Below are 24,907 nucleotides of genomic sequence, written 5' to 3'. Positions count from 1 at the left end.
AAAAGTAAACAAACGAAACTTCTTTGCAACGCATACAAAAGAGCTCCTTTCGTATTTGGCTCCCGGTCACCTTTCCTAACAGTGCTGACACACTACACCGGGCTCCCGAGCCATAAAACTGCTTACACTTTCTGGCCAGACCAACTCATTTCATGCCACGGAGCAACTATTAACACTGTTCCAACTACAGGAGATGCTCTTGTCAATGCTGAATGCGAGTGCAAAACTCTCACCCATCCTGCAGACTGCAAGTTAAGTATCATTGCCCCTAAAGGAAAACTTTTCTAACATTCCAATAGTATACTTTGCCCCCACAGTGGACAAATAGAACTGACTTATGTTTTATTACAATAAAGACTTAGAAAACATGACAGTCTAAAACTGTGTGAGCCACAACATCCTGAAAGTTTACTATCTAACACTTAGTGTAAGATTAATATCTAGTTATTCCTTCCTCTAATCACTCCACTTGTTGGTTTTTTTTTTTAACCATTAGTCACCAAAGCAGTTCAAGTCATATAAGTAATACCCTAATAGGACAATGTCTTACTTCTAATTCTATTACCCCTACAAAGAATAATCTCTGTAAAAATCACTGCCTAACTCAAATATCTTCACATGAGGCTCTATTGCTTACAAGATTAAAGTACAAACTTGTTCTCATTTCTATAAAATGATTCATTCTAGTAAGTAATTCCAAAAGTCCCTTACAGATAAAAAAACAAAAACAAAACCTATATGATTCTGATTCCTTCAGCTGAATATTAAGGAACTTCACAATAAACCCCAATTAAACGTTTTAAGTGTCTCCCACCATTTGCTTCCCTGAGCCCAAATCAAAACACACTGCACTTGTTACTCATTTTCCTCCACAATGACTTGCAGTTTCCCCATCACATGCTATCTGTGTTTACAAGGTACCCCTCTCAGAAAGCTGTCACCACAACTTAGGACTCCTTCATGAAGTCCTTCCTGATCATTTTAATTATCAGTCATCCTTTCCTTCAATAAACTTAACTGCAACAATCACTCACTCTACAAGCCTATACTGTTATTTTCCTGTGTGTAAATACCATCTCCCAAATAAAGTATTAAGATATTTGAAGTAGAAACCATATGACAGTAGAAACTCCCTTAAGAAAACTTCTATTTATCATGTTCACCAGATTAATCAATACTCCATCCATAGTCAAAAATCAATCTCTGAATTGAGCATACTCAGCAATAAATTAGTTTCAGAACAAACACTAAAAGAAGAATCTAATCAACATAACACAAAATAGTCAATACATAATCAAAACAAATGTGCTCTTCCCCCAAACACAAAAATAACTCTCTAGCATATTAGCTAGATGGATATACCATAACACTTAATCATTTCTACTATACTTACAACACCATAGCCAAATAATTTTCTAAATTTTTGGAGGAGAATAGCCAAATATATTTACCAATGTTCTACTGCCCTAGATTTAAAATTAAATAGTATCTCAAAGATACTTAAGTTTCTCAAGTATCTCAAATATTCAAATAGCGTCAAAAAGCATCTCAATTTTCACCAATTTTTAAGAAATATAAAGGGAAATCTTTCAATTTACTTAGCCTTAAAAGGTGCTTAGCCTCTAAAAATTAATTTGGCTTGTGGCTTGGAGAAAAATGTTTGTGACAAAGAATACAATCTAAAAGTATTGAAAAAGTCTTACCCTAAAATCTAGAAAAGTTACTGAGTTAGGTTGAAGTCACATTTTCTCTACTGGAGAGAGAGCAAAGCACTAGATAAAAAAACAAGAGTATGACTCTTTAAAACCACTCTCCTACTATTAGCAAACTTTAAAAGTTATACTCAAAATCCGTAAGTTCCTTTTTTAAAGTTTTTTTACTTTGAGAGAGAGCACACAAGCAAGGTTGGAGAAGAAAGAGAGGGAGAGAGAGAATCCCAAGCAAACTCCATGCTGGGCTCAAACTCAAACTAGAGATCACAACCTGAGCTGAAATCAAGAGCTACAAGTTTAATCCACTGAGCCACCCAGGCACACTAAAAAAGACATTTTAATGTTCTTACATGAGCAGAGAAGCATTTAAATAGGGAGAGGAGGAGAGAGGAGAGGGAGTCTAGGAAGACCTGGAGGAACTGTTCAGCTGAGTCTGAAAGGATGAGCTATAACAGTATGTATCAATGCACACAAAATATGGTAATTTTTAAATAAATTTTAATAATTTTAAATAAAGAGTAAACTGGAATGAACTGGAGAGGATTTGGGTATACCTATAGGAGATTTGTTTTTAACCTTCATTTAAACTTTCTTAATATAAATATATGAGAAAGAATAAAAATCATTAGTAAAGATATTAGGTGCTAAATTTGTTTATAAGTTTCAAATTAAAGCTTTTCAAATATAAAGTAGCCTCCATTAACCTAATTTATCAGGTTTTACACTTGAAATGGCTAACTTGATTAAGACATTTTTATGATGATCTCTCAAAATTCTCGATAGTCATCAGAGAGAAAAAACTATACAAGTAAATGACAGAAAAGTTTTCCTCACTTTTTCTGACTAAAAGAAACTCTTTCCTCATAATTAATGGCATTTGTTAACTTGAACTCTCTAAATTATAATTTAAAGACGTGTTCACTGTATTTAAACTAAAAGTTCTTTGCTTTCACTGACACATGCAAAATTCAAATTTTGTGTAATAAAGCAAAGAGATTTCAAATCAAACTTTTTCATATTAAGACTTTCTCAAGCCATGCATACATGTTCCTCTCCTTGTTAAACCAATGTTCTTTAGTATTAAAATAGTGACCAAAGATCACAGTGAATCATTTTTAACCTCACTCTTCCAAAATGAAATTTTGTTTTAAATTCATAGATTCTGTCTATAGTATACTTTTTTTTCCAAAGGGCTTGCAATTTTCTATTAAGTGCTTTTGGGTGTTCAAAAAAGTCTTCTATATAATTAAACAACTCAGGAACACAATACTTAACCAGATTATACAATAAATCTACAAAGAAGCATTCATACACACAAATCAAAATCTAAGTTGCCTTCAAACAGAAACTCTTCCTTCAGACAGCTAGTAGGCACTTTGCTAACATTTCCACCCATTAGGCTTTAAACACAGGATGAAACAGTTTGGCTTTTTCTTAAATTAGTCATTTGGATAACATCACTTAATACTTGGGACAAGTCTTTATATTTGTAAGGTATTTATTCAAATCAATTGACAGATTCACTCAATCCTTATCAAAATCCCAAGAATTTTTTTTTGAAGAAATAGAAGAAACTCTATCCTAAATTCATAAGGAATCTCAAGGGACCATGAACAACCTTGGAAAAGAACAAAGTTGGAGATCTCACACTTCCTGATTTCAAAGTTTACTACAAAGCTAAAGTAACCAAAACAATGAGGCACTGGCATATAGACACAGACATATAGACTAATGGAATAGAAGAGAACTCAGAAGTAAGTTCCATATATGGTCAAATATTTTTTTTTTATTTTTATTCAGGTTTTTTTTTTGAGAGACAGAGAGAGACAGAGCATGAGCGGAGGGGCAGAGAGAGAGGAAGACACAGAATCCAAAGCAGGCTCCAGGCTCTGAGCTGTCAGCACAGAGCCTGATGTGGGGCTTGAACTCATAAACAGTGAGATTGTGACCTGAACCGAAGTCGGATACTCAACCAACTGAGCCACCCAGGCGCCCCTGGTCAAATATTTTTTGACAAGGGTGCCATAACCATTCAACTGGCGAAAGGATGGTCTTGTCAACAAACGGTGCTGGGGAAAGTGGATATTTACATGTAAATGAATGAAGTTAGACATTTACCTTACACCGTATACAAAATTTAACTCAAAATGGATCAAAGAGGGACACCTGGGTGGCTCAGTTGGTTAAGTTTCTGACTTCACCTCAGATCATGATCTCATGATTCATGAGTTTGAGCCCCGCGTCAGGCTCTGTGCTGACAGCTCAGAGTCTGGAGCCTGCTTCAGATTCTGTGTCTCCCTCGCTCTCTGCCCCTCCCCCACTCTGCTCTGTTTCGCTCTCCCCCATAAAAATAAATATTTAAAAAGTTTTTTTAATAAAAGAACATCAGAAATGATAAACAGGTAAATGTAAAAGACTATTTTTTATACTTAGTTTTTGGACACACAGCTAAAGTAAAATCTGATTATCTTTGGGGTTATACAGTACACAGATGTAATACCTATGACAACTAGAGCATAAAAGGACAGTGAAGGAAAGCGGAGCAGCAGGCAAGAGTTAACAGACCTCCTGAGATGCAAGATCTCTACTCCTTACATGGAGTTTTAATTAACTCTAGAGAAACAGTGAGTAGTGAGTTTTCTTAAAGACGTATATTGTAATCCCTAAAGCCATTGCTAAAAAAAATGCAAAGAGGTATGGAATTCCAAACATTCAAATAATTCAAAAGAAGGCAGAAAAGATGAAAGCACAACAAATAGGCACAAATTTTTTTAATGTTTTATTTATTTCTGAGAGAGAGAGAGAGAGAAAGAGAGAGAGAGAACGAGCCAGCCAGCATGAGCAGGAGAGGGTCAGAGAGAAAGGGAGATACAGAATCCAAAGCAGGCTCCAGGCTCTGAGCTGTCAGCACAGAGCCCTATGTGGGGCTCGAACCCACAAACCCATGAGATCATGACCTGAGCCGAAGTGGTACGCTTAACCAACTGAGCCACCCAGGCGCCCTAAGGCACGAAATTTTTTTAAATAAACAAACAAAACGGTATAGCTAAATCCAACCATATACATTATTACATTAAACTTAACAGACAAAACTCTCTAATTAAAAAGGATAGATTAAAAAATTTTAAAAAATAAAAAAGCAAGCCCCAACTAAATGTTGTCTGCATAATGTGTACTTTATAAAGACAGAATGAAAAAAGATGGATGGAAAGCAGAAATCAAGTGTAAGAAGGGTGGAGTGACTATTGTCATATCAGATAAAAATGTTCTTTAAGAGTAATATGAGGGGTGCTTGTGTGGCTCAGTCAGTTAAGCGTCAAACTCTTGATTTTGGCTCAGGTCATGATCTCACGTTTGTGACTTAGAGCCCCAGGTTGGACTCTGCACTGATGACACAGAGCCTGCTTGGGATTCTTCATCTCCCTCCCACCGTCTTCCTCTTCCTCTCCCTCTTTCCCTCCCTCCCTCCCTCTCTCTCTCTCTCTTTCTCTCCCCCCCTCCCTCCCCCATTCACTCACTCTCAAAAATAAATTTTTAAAAAAATCTTAAAAAAAAGAGTAATATGAGAGTAATTTTATAATAATACAAGGGTAGATTCATCAAGCCCTCTAACAGTCTTAAATGTGTATGTGCCTATTAACAGTTTCAACATACTTGAAATGTGTCATAATTAAATGCTGAAGTAATTCAACTCTTACAGCAGGAAATTTTGTCACCCCTCAGTAATGGATAAAATCTCACACACATACACACCAAAAACTCGGTAAAGGCATAGAGGATCAATGTTAATAACCATTTTGGTCTAACTGATATTTACAGAACATACTCAAGAAGTGCAGAATATGAATTCTAAGTATACATGATGCATTCATTTGGATCATGGATGGGCAAACTATGGCTCCAAAACAAAATTCAGCCTGTTGCTGCTTTGGTATCACTACTGACTTTAAAATTGTTTTTCTATTTAAATTTTTAATTTATTTTATTTTTTTTACATTTTGGGAGGAGGAAGGGAAGGGAAGCAAAAAGGGAGGAGAGGAAAGCAACAGCAGGGACCATGCCTGGCCCCCAAAGCCTAAAACAAAGACCATATGTGGCCCACAAAGCCTAAAATATTTACTATTTGGTCTTTTATAGAAGAAGTGTGCCAATCCCTGACCCAGACCAGATGCTAAGCCATAGAAAACAAATCTCAATTAATGTAAAAGATTAAAATCATAAATACAATATTCTCTGTCTAAAAAAAAGAATTAAATTGAATCTGACAGCAATAAGATATCTATATAAAACCCAAACATGTGGAAATTAAACACACTTGTAATATAATCCATGAATCAAAGAAAAACTGTAAGGGAAATTACCTAAAGTTGATTAGTAGTAAAAATAAAAAACATCAAAATGTGTGGGATGTACCTAAAGCAATGTTTAAGGGAAAATTTCTACTTTAAGTGCTTACACTGGAAAAAATAAAAAGGTCTAAAATCAGTGACCTAAGATTCCACCTTAAAAAGTTGTAAAAAGGAGGGATGTCTGGGTGGCTTAGTCCTGTCAAACTTCAGCCCAGGATGTGTTCTCCCAGTTCATGACAGAACTCTGCTGATAGCTCAGAGCCTGGAGCCTGTTTGTGATTCTGTCTCCCTCTCTCTGTCCTTGCCCTGCTCACACTCTTGTCTCTCTCCCTCTCAAAAATAAAAATAAATATTTTTTTAAAAAGCTAGAAAAAGGAAAGCAAAGTAAACTCAAACTATATAGAAATAAATGGTAAACAGAAGAGCAGAAATCAGGTTAAGATATAAGAAAGAAAAAATGAACAAGAAAAAGATGGCACTATGAAAAGATAGGCTGATTGAGAATAGTACAGAAATTGCCAACATAAGGAATGGAAAGCTGATTAACACTACAGATCATATAGACAAAAAAATGATAAAAAAGAGACTACTATAAACAACCACAGCTATCACATTAAGATGTAAGGGACAAATTCCTTCAAAGATAAAATTTACCAAAATCAATACAAGATGAAACAAAAAATCTATTTGAATAACCCCAAAGCTATTAAAGAAAGTATCAGTAACCTTCCCAAAAAGCAAACTCCAGACCTTAGTTTCACTGGTAAATTCTATCACTCATTTAAAGAAGAAAAGAAGTAACAATAATTTTACATAAGCCCTTTCAAGAAAGAGGAAAAAGCTTACCCGAAACCTTTTCATGAGGAGAGCATAATTCTAATGCCAAAATCAGATAAAGATATTTCAAATAAAGAAAATGTCCGGCCAATATCCATCATCAATACAGATGAGCAAAATCTTTAACAAAACAAATAGAACAATATGCAAAGAGGGTATATATCATTAACTAAGTGAGGCTTAGCCCAACAATCCAAGCTTGGTTTAACAGCAGAAAAATCAAGCCACTGCTTTTTCAAAACATCTCAATTAATTTCACTGGTCTGAAGACTACTCAACATGCTATGCGGTCTGATGCCTGCATACCACCCCAGACTCATCCAAATACTCACTTCACTTGTATGATCATCAACCCCTACAAAACACATTTTTTATCTAAAATAGAATTATTCTTATAAAGCTTTTAATAATTATAGTTAGGAACAGAACACACAAATCCGAGCACTAACATAACATAAATGCTCATCTCTCTTTCCACCGTTTTTGTTTTATTTTACCCCAATCCTTTGATTCCTTATAGGCCCTTTCCAAATCTTCCATTTCCATCATTCCTTCTGGACACATGTGATTTTCATAGTACTATTCCTAAGCAAAATTAGTAGAGTCCTAATGCCTTCCAAATTGCTATTCTTTAATAAATGGTGTATAAGTATGTGTGTTCATATATGTGTACTTTTAATATTAAGTACATTTTGTTACCTTGAAATACCTTTAAAAAACTTTCAAACCTAGTCATTTTTTAATCTCATTTCTAAAAAGGAAAATTACATTTTGTGAATGTTCTTTTTTTTGATGTCAATTGTAAACAGAAATTTACATTTAAATGCAGAATAGAAATAAAATTACACATCAAGAAAAATTCTATTACAGAATGCATACATTTTTTTCTTCTGGAAGTCTACAAAAAAAAAAAAAAAAAAAAACAGAAAATTGTGAGGCATCTGGGTGGCTCAGTCAGTTGAGCATCCAACTTCAGCTGGATGAAGGTCATGATCTCATGGTTCCTGAGTTTGAGCCCCACATCAGGCTCTGTGTGGAGAGCTGAGAGCCTGGAGCCTGCTTCAGATTCTGTGTCTGTCTGTCTCTCTGCCCCTCTCCCACTCATTCTCTCTCTCCCACTCATTCTCTCTCTTTCTTTCTCTCTCTCGCTCTCTCAAAAATAAACATTAAAAAAAAAAAAAAAACTGTCATTGTCTCCAGGTAGCAGGAGGAGAAAAAGGAGAATTTTGTTTTCTAAATTTACACGTTATGTCTTAAATGATCTAACCATACACGTTTAAGACATAACAGTGTCACATTACTTTTTTAATTAAAAGACCTTCTGAACTGATATTAGCCCATGAAAAAATTTTAATAAATAGTAACACTGGAAAAGTCCTAATGCAAGTTTCCCTACCATGCCTATCCCTAGCTACCCAAGTGCCATCCCAAGAGTAAAACATTCACAATCCTGGAAATAATTCACGCATGGACATGGACATATGTTAATTACATGTCACTGGCTTCTGTGGGAAGAGAAATTATGAATCTACTTCTTTATACTTTCCTATATTTCTAAAGAAAGTGTCATTTTCTAAATGTTTTTTAAAAAGAGAACATAAAATGAAAAAGGCAAAGCTATCCTACCTAATGTTTATGAAACTTATAAGCACAATACAGTATTTTGGAAAACTAAACCAAAATTTTCCTTTGTGGCCCAAGGAAGCAGGTCAGATTTACAGAAACTTCCTGAGCTATATACAGCAATGAAAAAAAATCTCTGATGCTGATTTTGGTAAGCAAGGAGGAGTAAGAAATTGGAAATGGCTTAGAGAAGGGAATACAGTAGAAAATTCAAAAGCATCTTTGAAGTTATCAAAGGTTTGGTGACTAGAAAAGTAGTAATGGAAATATAATAAACTTAGAAGAAAGGGATTACCTGCACTGGGAGAAATGAAAGGCAAAAAGCAAATGAGTTTTATGTAAGAAATGGTTGGTTTATCATGGTCCTAACTGCCTCTGGAGCAGGGAAAAGTGGAATGGGAATAGTCATCAGTAATGTGCTCTCTTAAAAAGAAATAAAACATGATAAAATGTTTTAGCAGGCAATAATAGTGATAAATAAGACTATCTGCTATATTATTCATTATACTTTTCTAAAAGAAAAAATTCATTTAAAGAAAGAATATCTTCAAATAATAAAACCAGTTATGTCTGTAAGGCAAAACATTAGCACCCCTTACGTTGGATATTATTTTTAATTCTGGGGTCGCCTCAGTCAGTTGAGCACCCAACTTCAGCTCAGGTCATGATCTCACAGTTCATGAGTTCAAACCCTGCATCCAGCTCTCTGCTGTCAGCACAGAGCTGGCTTCAGATCCTCTGTCCCTCCCTCTCTACCCCTCCACAACTTGTGTACACGCTCTCTCTCTCTCAAAAATAAAAAAGTTATTTTTAATTCTGCAAATTCAAATTTTACTTATTAAAAGCATGTAGCTGACAAAGAGTACTTTTACTTAACACATGGTTCATATTTCTTTTTGTTTTGAAAATCATCTTACAGCAAAAAGTTATTTGAAGATTCCAATATGTTACTGATAACTGAACCACTAATGAGAGCAAAAATCTTAAAAAACAACAACAAAAAAAACACCACAGTTCAAATATGAACTGGAATAGAAAGCTACAACAAAAACATCATTCCAAAAAAAAAAATGTATTGAAGTTATTATGCTAAATATAGTATATGTATCTACAGCCTATGTAAGAGAGAAATGGCACTAGACAGAATATTAACTTTCATGTTTCAATAATCTTAAACCGTGTAACTAAATGAATATAAGAACCCCCCCCAAACTTTAGGATGCAAAGAACCCTTAATGATCTAGTGTAACCCACATTTCCCAAAATTTCTTTGTATTGACAACTACTAATTTAAAGTTGGAAGAAGTCTACCTCAATATGAACAGCTTACTTCATCATATCATAAAAACAAAGTCTATATTAAGCATAATTATCAAATTATAAGTGAAAATGGAGGTCTACAAATGAATCCCAATGCTTAACTTCTTTAATACCTCAATTCTGAGCTTAGCTATCGTTTTCTTTGTACGTCTAGTGTTAAGAACTTTTACAACAAGAATGCAGTCATAGGGAGCCTGGGTGGCTCAGTCAGTTAAACGTCTGACTCTTGGTTTCAGCTCAGGTCGTGATCTCAAAGTCTCTGAGTTCTAACCTTGCACTGGGCTCTGTACTGACAGATGGGAGCCTGCTAGGGATTCTCTCTCTCCCTGCCCCTCAGGTATGTGCTTTTGTTCTCTCTCAAAATGAAGAGAAGAGAAGAGAAGAGAAGAGAAGAGAAGAGAAGAGAAGAGAATGCAGTGGCTAATTAACTGGGAATATTGGCTATAAAGACAGTTAGAAATTATTTTAAAAACATTTGCAATGTCCTCCAGTGTTCTGCTCATTAAAGTCAATGTTTAGCACAACACAAAAAGACTGATAGACTTTGTGGAAGAAAACGGACTTCTCTGTGTCAAGAGAAACAACATTCTCCCAATCCTTTTAGATTTAAAACTTAAAATCTAACTCTTTTTCACTAGTAGGGAAGAAAGAATATGTACCTTAGAATCAAAAAGTTATGAGTGAAATGCTTGTTGTACCATTTACTATCTATCTTATGATCATAGACTTTATTCCTAATGTGTAAGGAGTAAAACTGAATTCACAAGGCTGTCATGAGGATTAAAGAAGATAACTGTAGATGGCACTAACTACGTATTTAGTACACTCTTCCTCCCCCAGATCATTTTCCCGTATCCATAAGCCTCCTTTAACTCCTCTACCGTGCCTGCAAATACTTTTCCAAAGACTTAGCAAGTTTTCCCAAACTTTTGGATGATCTACATAATCTATTGCCAATCAAACCAATTCCAACCCACTGTTTTCCATTTAAAAATGTTCTGAAATGAGGCAGGATATAAATGAATAAAATTAACTACTTTGTGTCACACAGCTCCAAATGGAGTCAACTCCAGCTACAGCAATCTAATTGATCCCTCCCTCAAATATTTTGAAACTCCTGACTTCTCTTCATCAATGAAATATTACTGAGCAATATTAAATACTATGTACAAGGCAATAACTTGGAGAGTGAACAAAAAAGACATCCTACCATCATAAAGCTTCCAATTTAGCTTACATTAACAAGGTTTTTCTTCCCTTACATCTATCGTATCCTACTTTGCTTTTCCAAGAATTTGAGAAAGTTCAGCTCCTTCATAAATCATCCTCCAAATACTACAGCCTTTAATAATGTCCCCAATTAAATACCAATATGCCATCTTTAATTATTTCACATACATTAGTTTTATCTCTGGAACTAAACTATAAGTCTTTTAAAGAATAAAATCATGCTACAGCTTTCCGGATACACCATAGAACAGAAGTGAGAATTCCAACAGTGAAGAAAGTAGTTGATCACTTGTATAAGTTGATTACTTATATAAGTACTTGATTATTTTTATAATAAGTTTAACTATAGCTGCAGTTGTTACTATATGTCAATTATTTTGCTATGTTCTTTATATCATCCTGAATCATCAAAAGCATGCAAAATGGATCTGTTTACATATGGGGAAACGGCAGCTCACAGAAGAAACCACTTCAAAGAGATACAAAAGCTAATACAAAATTAAGTATCCATCAGCCTTCAAAGTTAATGTCTTTTGTACTGTCTCCTTTTCAACATGAGTGGTTACTTCCAAAGTAAAACCAGAGAAAGAACTAAGAGTATAGTACAGTATGCTAGCTATGTGATCTTTGGCAAGTAATTTACACTCTGTGTCAGTTTCATCTGTAAAAGAGTAAGAGTACCTACCTCAGAAGATTAGGTATCAAATGAATTAATATTTGTGAAGCAATTAGAACAGTGCCTGGCACACAGTATACACTATCTAACTGTTGGCTATTATTTTTATCGTCATAAATCACCATAATGAAATCATCAAATGTGCTTCCTACTCTCATAAACTTGGTTTATGATAGATTATGGCTTCGTACTAGCTACAACACAAATACCAAAGTAGTGCAGAATTCAAGGACATTCAGACCTCCATAATTCAGTTCAACGTATCTTTTTAATTCAACTCAAAAAGCACTTACTGAGCACCTATCATACATCAGACACTTTCACTACTTTCCTGTACCATATCTCTATACCACAGTAAACATCACTATTGCCTTGTACCATATCAAACCTAACATATCCAAATTCAACCTATACTTTTCTCACCTCACTTTGTTTCCTTCCACAGTTCTCTCACCTGGTATACTAGTCTTATTTCTGCCTATTAATACTTTATTCATCCTTAAAGGCTTTAGTTAACATTTCTTCCAGGAAACCTGTTTTCATCTTCTCTGGAAAAAGAAAATTTTCTTTCACCTTTGTTTCCAAAAAGTTTCATTTGTACCTGCCAAAACATTTATCATGTTGTTATAAGTATGTACATGTAAGCTTCCTAAAGGCAGGCACCATTTCCTAATCATCTTTATACTCCTCACAACAAAAGTATTGCTCAAAAGTATGCATTTGCAGATCTTTACTACAGCTACTAAAAAAAAAAAATCTTTTCCCAACCATAAACAAAATAGATGCAAAAGCTACTTCCTATTTCCTAGTTTTGTTTATAAATATATATGTATGTATGTATGTATATGTATGTATATATATTTACATATATATATAACCTTCTGAGGAAAAAAGTACAGCTCAAATTCTCTCAATTATTATTCTGGTTTATTATTTTAAAAAAATTTTAAGCTTAAAGAAATAACCTGTCATATCACTGCATTTATCAAGCAGGTCCTACTTTCCAAATACTCCATACTCCCAAATAACTAGACTGTTATACCTCTGTTCTGATGAAAAATCCCATATTATTCACACCATCATTAATTATTCCCTTCAAAAAAAAAAAAAAAAAAAAAAACACCTGCTCTTTCATACATTTAGATTGAACACTCTGTGAAACTTCACCGAGCTTTTGCACTTTTGGAAAAGAATGTGTTAATTTAAACTGCTAAGTAGTAAAGGATCAAGCAGTTATCAAAATTAAATAAGGAATTTACGGCAACATAAAGAAAAATGGGCAACATACCTCCCTATCCTCACCTTTCTACTGACAGCAGACAGTCCCTTTTTCTGCCAGCATCAAATCCCCACTCCCATTCTGATGAACTCACCAAGGATTAAATCTTTGTAGGGCACAAACCTTCACATCCCTTTATAGGGGGAAGGACCCATTCTACTCCTATCAGATAGTACACATGACATGACCTATGTCTAACCAATCTGAGCTTAGGTAGGAACGCTGACCATCCCAGAGATGTTTTAGAATTCATATTGCTAGTATTTATCTAGTTGCAGCATCTTGCAGACTTCATGCAGCATGACTTTGACAGCTGACTCTCACTACTTTGCCTTGCCTTTCCTCTGCTTTTCTGAGCCCAGTTCTCCAGCCTTCCCATCAATTTTGTGGTGTACACCATATCCTTTCAATAAGTCATGTTTTGCCTTATATGAGCTAGTTATTTTGTTGTTTGCATCCAAGATTTCCACAAGTTACATTTCTCTCATTTCTACTTCTCATGGAGTCTTATCCATTTAAATCCTATTTCACTGTTTTTTAAAACCAAAGTTTTGTTGCGTTTTTTATTAAAAATGCTTATTTTGAGAGAGACAGAGAGACAGAAAGTAAGTAAGTAGGGAAAGGAAGAGAAGGAGAGTGAGAATCCCAAGACCCCTGACTTCTGAGATCCTGAGTAACCAACTGAGCCGTCCAGGCACCCCTTGTTTTGCTTTCGAAAGAACTTTCCTGACAGGAAGGCAACGTGAAATAAGGCAGGCCCCATTGAAATACATTTTAGAAGCAATAAAATTCTCAACTAGTCTATTATACAAAGAACAAATTAACGAAGAAAAAAAGCCTTAAAAGGTCTCTTTCCTTAGCTCTGTCACCTCTACCTTTTTTAATTAGTAAGAAGCAAAAATTTTAAATGAATACTTACAAATAGGAAACACAAGCTTCTACTAAAACTGTACTTTTCAGATAAAATGGATCAAAATTCACTGTATACTTGAAATAACAATCTCTAAATTCTATCTTAGACAGGGCGCCTGGGTGGCTCAGTTAGGTGTCTGACTTCCGCTCAGGTCATCATCTTACGTTTTCTTGAGTTCAAGCCCCACATTAGGCTCTCTGCTGTCAGCACAGAGCCCACTTCAGATCCTGTCACCCTCTCTCGCTACCCCTCCCTCGCACACACTCTCTCAAAAATAAACACTTAAAAATAAATTATATTTTAAGGGGAAAAAACTACTTTCTGGTAACCCATGTTTCTCTTAATCTATATTTTCACTAAATTCCAACTCAAATATCAAACATTAAGTCTTTTGAGTCTAATAAAAAAAACTTCTTATAATTCTATACTCTTAAGTTCTTACTCTTACATTCAACTATTTCATTTCTGTGTTTTATGCAGTTATTAATGAGATGACTTTTGTAATGCATTAATTATTCACTTTCAAATGGCAACTTCAGAAATATACCTTCATTCTGAAGTTATATGTAATTAAACATCATTTCCTTGATTGAGTTGTCCTGAGTGAACCAGCAACTGTCAGTTTTATCATGTTTGATATAATCCCTGTTCTTGCAATATTCAAAGTTAATACATAATTCTATGTCAATTAACTTGCTTGTGTTTCAGGTTAATCAAATCAATGAACTGGTCACTAAGACTACCCTATATATCTCATATTTGTACTAAAAATCAGCAATTCTAAAAAAGAATTTTTATGTATATTTAAATTTGAATACTCTTCAAAAACTCGATTAACAATTTAACCACTCTTACAGAATGTATCCCAACTGAGGGCATTGAGCTCTGGAGTCAGACTGCCTGAGGGCTCAGACTCTAGTTCTACTATTTAACTATAGCCACCATTTACCTGAGCAGGTTACTTAAGTAAGTTCTTGATATCTCAATTTCCTCATCTTAAAATAGTAATTATATCATAGTACCTATACCTCATAGGGCTTCTGAAAAGGTTATAAATAATTATCTCAAAAACTAACTCCTGGGGCATCTGGGTGGCTCGGTCGGTTAGGCGTACGGCTTCATCTCAGGTCATGATCTCGGGGTTTGTGGGTTTAAGCCCTGCATTGGGCTCTGTGCTGATAGCTAGCTCAGAGCCTGAAGCCTGTCTTTGGATTCTCTGTCTCCCTCTCTTTCTGTCCCTCTCCTGCTCATGCTGTCTCTCTCTCTCAAAAATAAATAAAACATAAAAAAATTTTTTAAAAACCTAACTCTTAAAGGGTTTTGAAAGGCTGACTTGGACACATCCCACGCAATGTCTTTAAATAACTGAAATCCAAAAATAAAAATAAATTTAAGATTTAAATGTCTGAAACAATAAAAAAGCTTAATTCCTTAAAAAAGCATTAACTTCAAAATAATAGTTTCTGAACTTGGTTTAAAATGTTATGATGGAAAACAAAATTAGTTTTGCATTTGTGCCATCCAGTATATATTTGTATCACCAAAAAACCCTGAAGATTTCATGCACTGTACCATGCCTCAAGCAAAACCACTCTAACATATTTTGTGCCATTTCAACTAGTAATAAGAAACTTCAACTAATATAATTCATGAATATGAACTCCTAAGAAAATTTAAGACAACTCAACAATGCTATCAACTGATAGCCAGGAACACTCCTGAGATTTCTCAACTCTGGATCTCTGTTTCACTTATAAATAGAATGGGTTAAATTATTTCTCAAAGTCTTTTTTTTCAGCTCCATAATTCTATGTAAGTCATTAGGCACTTCCCTTAATTCATGTAAATTTCACAAATACACATTAAATGCTATTTTTGTGGTCTCAAAGTAACTTAAAAATGCTTATAGCAAAGAAAAAATGCACCATATTTAATTTACTAAATTCTAGGACTTTAAGTAAACAAACAACTGAGTTTTATCATAGACTGATACTAAAAATTGTGTATATATTTTTACACAGTTCCAAAACTAACTTTAAACTTGTAAGGCATTTTGCACCCTAATTCCCCATTTTAAGACTTTCAATTCCTTGTCGTAACCCCTCATTCACATTAAATACTGCAACTGTAAACGTCTTCAACACCCTTCCGATGAGAACTGCATTTTCACTCTGGGCAAGAAAACTTAAGAGAATATTTAAAGATGTAATGTTCAACATCAGAATGGATGAAAAAAAATACTCTTGTGAGGTATGTGTTAGGGGTAGAGAGAAGTCAGAAAGAAAAAATTTTCAGACCCCACAAATTCAAGGCTGTTCCGTTACTGGTTATAAGGAGCATGTAAGAATGACTTGAGTTTAAAAGTCAACAGCTTTGGGGCACCTGGGTGGCTCAGTCGGTTAAGTGTCCATCTTTGACTCAGGTCAGGATCTCTAGGTTACTGAGTTCCAGCGTCGCCTTGGGCTGTAGCCTGGCAGCTAGAAGCCTGGAGCCTGCTTTGGATTCTGTGTCTCCCTCTCTCAAAGAGATAAACATTTAAAAAAATAAATTAATAAATAAGTCAACAGTTTGGAAAGTTTTTTTTTTTTAATCCTGAAAGAAAATTAGTAAAAATTCCACAAAATGGTCCTTTGGAAAAATTAAGATTTTTTTTAATGTTTTATTTATTTTTGAGAGAGAGAGCGAGCGAGCGAGCAGGGGAGGGTCAGAGAAAGAGGGAGACACAGAATCTGAAGACAGGCTCCAGGCTCTGAGCTGTCATCACAGAGCCTGACACAGGGCTCGAACCCATGAACCATGAGATCATGACCTGAGCCGAAGTCGGACGCTCAAATGACTGAGCCACCCAGGCGCCCCAGAAAAATTAAGATATTATTTATCTTTTTGTTCTGATATTAATCAATTATGGAAGTATCTCATTTATATATTGTATGATATAAAAGTCCATATAAAGATATAAAACCACCAATAAACAAAATAATATTTGTCACTAACCTATTTTGAAGAACCAAATTTAACAGATTAATCCAATAGCATCACCTTATCTTGCACTGTCATTTAATAATACATGAATTTATAAGAAGCTATAAATCATGTTAATGGAGTGTTATTATTACTTAACTGCCTTGCTCTTACCTCTTTAAGCCAGTGGCTATTACAGATCAGTAATGTCATTAAAGAGCCTACAAGTTCCAACAGAATTACAGATGAGCAATTCAAATGCTTTTCTTATAGGGGGATTTTGATTCAGAAAACATTACTTGAAGGTACATTTTAACCATTCCACACTTCTGCCCCTATTCCAATCACTTATCTGTTTTCACTTTTTAGAGAGGGAGCACCCTGGACAAGGAAGGAAATTTAGCCATGTGGTGAGCTAAAATCTCCTCCTAAGGATTCCTCCTCTGAAAAAGTGAGAGGAAACAGATGACTGGCTGTCAGCATGGCTGACTTCACTTTAAGCCACAACGGCTCAGTCATTTTTTTTAATGTCTTTATTTTATTTTGAGAGACAGCGAGACAGAGAGCGAGTGGGGGGAGAGGCAAAAAGGAAGGGAGACACAGAATCTGAAGCAGGCTCCAGGCTCTGAGCTGTCAGCACAGAACCCGACGGAGGGGCTCAAACCCATGGACCACTGAGATCATGACCTGAGCCAGAGTCAGGCGCTTACCCAACTGTGCCACCCAGGAGCCCCACAGCTCACTCATTCGTACTGTAAAGTTCAAGAAGCCAGATTACATATCCACGATTTCTAAAAGAAGGAACATTAATATTCAATCTTTGTTTCTCTTTATCATTTCATTAGCTTCAATTTATAAATTGTAATGACGACTGCCACATCTCCACCTTCATTCCTGAAGTTACTATAGTTTTAACTGAAGAAGTTAAAGTGTTTCCAATTATGATCATTACCTAAATTCAATAACAAATTCAAATAACAATCTCACTCAGCTTCTAAAAACCAACTCCCTTATTGTCCCAATCAAACTCAAAAACTTGACATCGTCATTGATGACTATTTACAATCCACCACAAGCAAATGCCAAGCCTTAGCTATACCTCCATCTCTCAAATCAGCAAAAACATTTCCACTGGGCAAAGAATGGTGTTAAGCCAAGCACTGCAGGGGGAAAAAATATGCATAAGACACTGTGTTCCTTTCCTTAAAAACTTCAATAAAAATAGTAGCTGATAACTGTAATGATTACAATGTATCAAGTTATTAATATGTGTTAAGCACTGTGCCTAATCACTTTCATGCATTATCTCAAAAAACAACACACAGAAAAAAACCATCCATACAGTAGTTACTATGATCTCCAGATTACACATGGGGAAAATATGATGTGCAGAGTTTGAAGTCCACAAAGTCATACAGCTAGAAAAACTTGAACTCAAAAACGGCTATGACTACAAAGCCCTTGCTAACCATAAATAATACAAAATATAACTGAAGAAGAGAAGTACAAGTAAAAAAGAAGCAACCTTCCCCAAATGTATCTCTTCTGCTCTGTTCCTTCTGCCAACACCCTATTTCAGAACTTGTGCAAAGCTAGTGCTGGGAGGGCTGGTTAAAAATCATCTAGACAGACCACTTAAATGAATATTCCTAGGCCTAACCCTTGAGATTCTGAGTCACTAGGGCAGTTTTTTTAAAACCATACACCTAATTCTTGTTCAGCCTTTCATTTGCTCATTCATTCAACAAAGATGTAAGTTCATATTCTATGTGTCAAGTCCCATAACTTCATCCCAAACACCTCCTCTACATCTGATCCAACTGCATTCCATTCCGCAAATACCTTAAAAGCCCTATTTACAACACTTGACTCCTCTCATAAGGGATTTTTACTCCATACCAAGTAAAAATATTTTGAATCAAAGCTTTCCTGACATAAAATAAAACACCTGGTAAATTAAGTGCTCAATAAATGTTAGTTCCTTTTCACCTGACAAAAACAGATTTCATTATATTATTACATGGTCCTCAGTTCATAAGGGAAAGGAGTGGTACAACATATGCTAAATGGGCTAAACACAAGCAGCAGCGACTACTCTCCCTTCTGCTGCATAAGCTTTTCCTTACACTGTGCATATTCAAATCCTTAAAAGGAGAGTGCGTATCCTACCTTCACTAATACTTCTTGGACCCTTCCTGACCACAATAATCTCTTTCTTTAAAAACTATGAAAGGGCTAATACTGTCAGAAAAGTAAAGATCGTAATATTTGATTAAGTGGTCTTTTACCATTCTGACTTTTTAAAATAATTTTTAGCTCTCGTCTCATTAAGAATCTCGAGAGCAGATTGTATTATACATTTTCGTTATAATTCCAAGGGTGTGTAACCTGCTGTCAAGTACATAGTTAGCTTTGATTTGGCATACCACTTTTTCTACCTGTAAGAGTGAGCCTTAAGTCACTAACATAACTTTCTGCCTTTACAACATCAAAAATGAATTCTGTCCAAAAAATAGCAAAACAACTGAAAACTGCCAAAGGCTCATCCTCTAGGCAAGAAACGTATCATATAGTATAGGGGATCTCCCACACTTATTTGCTATAACAACTTGGGTAAGTAGATTAATTTCACTAAACCCTAAATTTTTCTGTCTATAAAATAGAGATAATTCTCATACTAATGTGAAAAGTAAATGAGATAAAAAGTATTTAGCACTAGGCCTGATAGGCAATTCTTCAAAAATATTGGCTATTAGTATTTCCTGATAAACAAAACCTAAAAAGTAAATTTTTTCCAGAAGTTAAATTTAAGCAAAGTGACAAGAAAATAAGTTAGGAATTCATGTATCTAATATATATGATCAGAAAGATCTGCACAAGAATGGTTTCTCTAATTCATTAAATCAAATGATTTACAATCATATTTTAAAGAAGAATAGAATTATCCTTACTTATAAAAATAAAGCAATGTGCATAGTTCTGATAAGGGGCTCAGGAGTCCCCACAGTGTAACAGAAAGAACACAGGGATTCAATACAGAAAAGCTGAAGTCAAAATAGCAACTCTTACCACCTGCTCACTACATGCCATTAGAAAAGTAATTTAAATTTGTCTAATCTGCCTTCTGACTTGTAAAATGAGCTTAAAAACAGCCATCACAAAACTAAAGTAAATAAAACCCTGGCCAGCAGACCCCCCACAAGGGAAGCTTTCCATCCTGTGCTTAAAACTAAATTTCTGAAAGCATTTTACAATTAGGCTGGAAGGTTCATTACATACAATGTATACAACCCAAAGTTCATATTTCAACACAAAATTTGCATGCAGGAAAAGAGATTGGCAGGAAGAGAAAGAAGAAAGATTGTAGGTAAGTCTAAGTAAGAATCCAGCTTCTCAACAGGAACCTGTCTGTTATACTTCAAACAGCAGGTAAAACATGACCCATGAAGGAATAAGAATTTCAAGGTTTTCTGGTAACAAGATACTGGCAATATTTCTGTCCTTAGAGATGGCTGGAGAAGTTAATTATTAAATATTATGTACAGAATTCACATATGAAACATCAACTCCCTACTTATGTTTTTCCCCACCCACTCAGCTCTTGCCCATTGGCTCTACAAGAAAATCACCCTACCTGTACGAACTGCTACAACATAACCACAGTATGAATTATATAAGCTCCCTATCCATTGACTCCAACAAAATATTTGCACTTATATTAAAATTTCTAGGGAGCTTAAGTCAATTATGGGAATTCCTGAATTCATCCTAAACCTGAATATATCTAGATCCCAAGGCTATATTAACTCCTGCTATCATAATGGAGATAATTTACCAACAAAGTATTTATCAGGGAAAAAAGACATAAAGAGGAAAAGGAAATATCACAATGCAAAGTTGTGTAATCAAGCTATAGCATAGAAAAGTACATAAGGAGTTCCTTCATTTGGCTTGAATGTTCAAGAAATGAATAAAAACACGCAAAAGATAATTTAGGATCCTCTTAACTTTGCATGTATTACAATGTTATTATGTTTCCCTAAGGGCACCTAGGTGTCTCAGCCAGTTGACAATCCGACTTCAGCTCAGGTCATGATCTCACAGTTCCTGAGTTTGAGACCTGCATCCAGCTCTCTGCTGTCTGTGCTGAGCCTGCTTCACATCCTGCCCCCCTCTCTCTGTGCACCTCCCCTTTTCCTGCTCTATCAAAACTAAACATTGAAAAAATAAATGTTTCCCTCATCACAGGTAGCAGGTTTGAGTTTTGTAACTGTAATATTGGGCAGCCAGCTCTATCAATGAAAATCTCTACCCAAATTTTATTCTACAGTACTATACCAGTGCAGACAAAAAAAAAAAAAGCGTAGATATAATATCAATATGAAAGTATTATTTCTAAATTATTTTCAAAAGGAGTTATTTTCTTTTATGATCTGAGCTTAGGTGATTCTTTATCTTATGTTGAGATAAAGGATCTTTGCCAGAGGATCTCTAATTTTAAGTCTGGGGTATTAAGCTTTATGTTTCCTAACTCAGCTTTTCTTATCTGAGAATATCAAGTTTCTAGATGGCCACCTTTTCAGTCATCTTTTTCCTAACTTACATAATGAAATGGAATGAGCAACCAGATTCAGGTTATAACTTTTCACTTACGTTAAGTCGGTAATTGTAATTATAGACTAAACAGATGAATGCATTCTCTAAAGCACAAAGGAACACACAAATTATAGGTGCACAATCTGCATCTGGGGACCACAGTATTCTGGACATAAAACTCCCTATTAAGGCCTTACTTACTAAGATAGGCTTATCACAGGCCCCATCTCAATGAGCTATCCTCTCTCTGCTAATAAAGCCGAAGGTGTGACGTTGCTAGAGTGGTATTAACAGGCAACACAGAAGACCAGCAACACCGAAGACCAAAAACCATTCCGAAGACCAAAATAAGTGGAGCTCTGACAGAGGGTAAGAAAGGTGAGAGGGAATGGGAATCCTAATCAGTTCCATTTAAATCATGACTGTCCAGCTAACTACCTCACCTTGTGAGGTAAAACTAATGTAATAAAGTAAAATGTAATAATGTAATAAAAAATGTAATAATGAAATTTTAAAATAAAAATAACCCCTAGGATAGAGTGAACCCCTCCTGCACCTCCTGGTCACTCAGCATGTGTTTTAAATTCAGGGTTGCCCTATCAGAAGGAAGTCACTTAAGGACAGTCAACCTCAATGAAATACCTAATATACTTGCTCAAAAATAACCAGAACTGTATTTCAAAAGGGGAAAAATAGAGTGAGAAAAGGTAACATCCGACTTAAGATGTTAACCATGGTAGTTATTAATTATCTACACTAATTCTGTTAACAGCCCCATAATTTCTAAAGCATAAAAATTTTAATTATGTAGCAGTATTTTTCACTTTAACAAAACACACTTGAAAATTCCTTCCCACTCAGGCCAAATCTAATTTTAGAACTGACCCTAAGCAGAAACTACTCACCAATTAGACTGAGGAAAAAAATATATATATACTGACTCCATAAAATCAGACTGGAAAAAAAATAATAACTTTAATAAGCCTCCGGTAGAACAATACATTTAGAAGTTCCATGGCTAAAGAGGGCTGGTGTTTCCCAAAGGAAAATATTAATAAATTGGCTGTTTCCATACGCATGGCTGGGATTTCAGAAACAAAGTTATGAGCATGAAGATTAGAGCTGTTTTACCGAGAGCAAATGCAGTGAGAAACAGACACAATCCTTTAACCAACAAAAAGTTTACTGATTAATAAAAGGAGGGAGTCTGGCACTCTACCTCTCATAATCCGCCCCCTCCCACTGGATTATTTAAGGAATTAGAAATATAACAATGTATCAGCAGAAGACAGACACACACACACACACACACACACACATTCCCAGCGCTGTAACTTAAAGCAGTCATTCCATATTAAAATACACACAATAATTTCGATGCAAATACAAGGGTGCCAAAACTCCAAGATGCCTATTTATCTAATCTAACGCCATTCTACATGTTAACAAACTACCTTACAGATCTGGGGACGCTTTGAAAAGCAAGCACATCCCTTTATAACTCAGTACCACCTTCCTTCTAGACTTGAGATACCTTCACAGAATGAATAAACAAAACTTAAATGATTTTCCTAGGTGCTTCCCTTCCTCCTTCCTCGCGAAACGCTAATATATATAATTTTGAGTTAACATAAATTGATAACTAGCACCAGCAACTCAATCTATTTGAAAAAGGCTTAATCTTGAAAGTCCTAGTAAGAGGTGTTCAGGTTGGAAACGAAAAACTACCTTATAAGGGTATAAAAGACAGAAAGCAGGAAGCGGCTTTGACAAAACTAAGGAAGTTGCAGCGCGCTTGCTCACTGGGGGACTTTTTTGAGGCAAGAGAAGTAACACATGACATCTTTCTCTCTCAAATTAAAATGGGACTTGGTTCACCGGTAAAAGCGCAGTGGGAGATGGAAAAGACCGGGAGTCGGAAAGGAAGAGGAGGTGGGTGGTCGAATGAAAGCCCCGACCTAGGTTCCCATTTTCGAAGTCTGATTCTCCCCTTTCCCCACCCACACCCTGGGCAGTGTTGTCACAGCAATCTTGCAAAACCTACAAGGAGTGCTTCTCTTTTCTCGCTCCTCTGCCAGGCTGTCCCCGCGCTCGATCCACTCGGTCCCCAAACCCACGGGCAGGAAGGGACGCCGAGGAAAAGGAGAGCCGGGTGCGCCGGGCCGGCGACCACCCGGACCGCACCTAGGGCCCCGGAGGGGCGACCGGCCCCAAGTCTCCTTGGGCGGCGCTGCCCCCCGCGATGGGGGAAGGGCGGGGAGGGGTCCCGCCGAGCCAGCCGCTCTCGGGAGGGTTCTCGGCCCCGCACGCCCAGCCGGGTCCCAGAGGGTGAAGCGAGGCGACAAGGGAGGCCCTGGCTCCGGGCCCCACCCCTCGCAACACGGCGGAGCTAGGACTGACACGGCCGGCGGCAGCACCTTGCCGCAACATACATCTCCCGACCGCCACCCTCCCCCGCCATTTGCCCCCCACCTCCGCCTCAGTTTCCCGATCCCCGCCCGTCAGCCCCCTTACCCCGTGCCACAGTCCACCACACAGGCCGGCAGCCGTCCCGCCATCTTCCCCCTCGCCTGCTGCTGCCGCTGCCGCCGTCTGCTCCGTGCTGATTGGGGCCAGGGATTGGCGGCGGNCTCCTCCTCCCTCCTCCCCCCACCCTACAACTTCTTCCCCCCACGCCGCCTTGCCCCGGGAAGCCAAGATGGCCGCCGGTGCCGCCGCCCCGGCCAGGCCAGGCCCAGGCCGCGAGCGCTCCCGCTTCCGGCTCCGGGCGGGAGGGGCGAGAGAGCATGCGCAATGACGCGCTGCCGCCGGCCTCCGCTCGCGTCCGGACGTTAATGAAGTCCACTACGGGTTTTCCCGAGGGCAGGGGCGGGGAAGTCGGCCTCAGCTTCCAGCTCTCCTTCTGAAGCTGGAAGGGCTTTTTAGTTTCAATTACTTCTGTGGTAGGTTGAGGGAGGAATAGAATTGCGTCCGGCAGCCGCCAGTATCTTCTCCAGTGCCCCCGGGAAAACCGGCCTAATAGAAAGCGTTCTCAGCGGTACAGAACATTCTTGTAACTTGGAGAGTCTGCTTTTCTGGCTAGAAAAGCGGTATCAGAACGGGGGTGAGCAGTCGGGAGGGATGGGTGAACAAAGGCTTTCACCGGAGCTCTTCTGCCTTTGTGCGGAGTTTTTAGCCATTTACACCTGTGCATTGTTACAACAGTACAGATTACAAGTGTTACAACATTGTCTAGATTTGTAGCGCCCTCCCACCCCCCGGCGGCAGACCTGTACCCAAGAAGACAAATAGTCCGTTATTCCAGGCTTTTGGATGATGGCAAAGATTCCCTCGGAGCAGTTTAAGATTGTACTATTTTACTAGCAGGATAATACCAAGGATTAAGGGCCAAATAATTTATTAGGGGAAAAA

General features: G+C 36.9%; 2 protein-coding genes across 3 annotated transcripts in view; one reads left to right on the top strand and one right to left on the bottom strand.

Moving 5' to 3' along the window:
* Positions 1-24,119, bottom strand: part of ACTR3 (actin related protein 3) — a 66,839-nt gene extending 42,720 nt beyond the window's left edge. The window contains exon 1 of the mRNA XM_077779635.1: positions 24,011-24,119. Coding sequence (XP_077635761.1) covers positions 24,011-24,054 — 44 coding nt within the window. The 5' untranslated portion in view covers positions 24,055-24,119. The remainder of the gene's footprint in view (positions 1-24,010) is intronic.
* Positions 23,354-24,907, top strand: part of LOC144244345 (uncharacterized) — a 39,730-nt gene continuing 38,176 nt past the window's right edge. For both annotated transcript variants that reach the window (XR_013338922.1, XM_077779636.1), the window contains exon 1: positions 23,354-23,428. Coding sequence is in view for 1 of the 2 variants with exons in the window: in XM_077779636.1 (XP_077635762.1) it covers positions 23,359-23,428 (70 nt within the window). In the remaining variant the exon portion in view is untranslated. The remainder of the gene's footprint in view (positions 23,429-24,907) is intronic.

The sequence above is a fragment of the Crocuta crocuta genome, unplaced genomic scaffold, assembly GCF_008692635.1.
Source record: "Crocuta crocuta isolate KB4526 unplaced genomic scaffold, BGI_CrCroc_1.0 scaffold18, whole genome shotgun sequence".
Taxonomy (NCBI): Eukaryota; Metazoa; Chordata; class Mammalia; order Carnivora; family Hyaenidae; genus Crocuta; species Crocuta crocuta.
The sequence above is the reverse complement of the archived record's forward strand: the minus strand, read 5'-3'. Positions and strand labels throughout refer to the sequence as shown.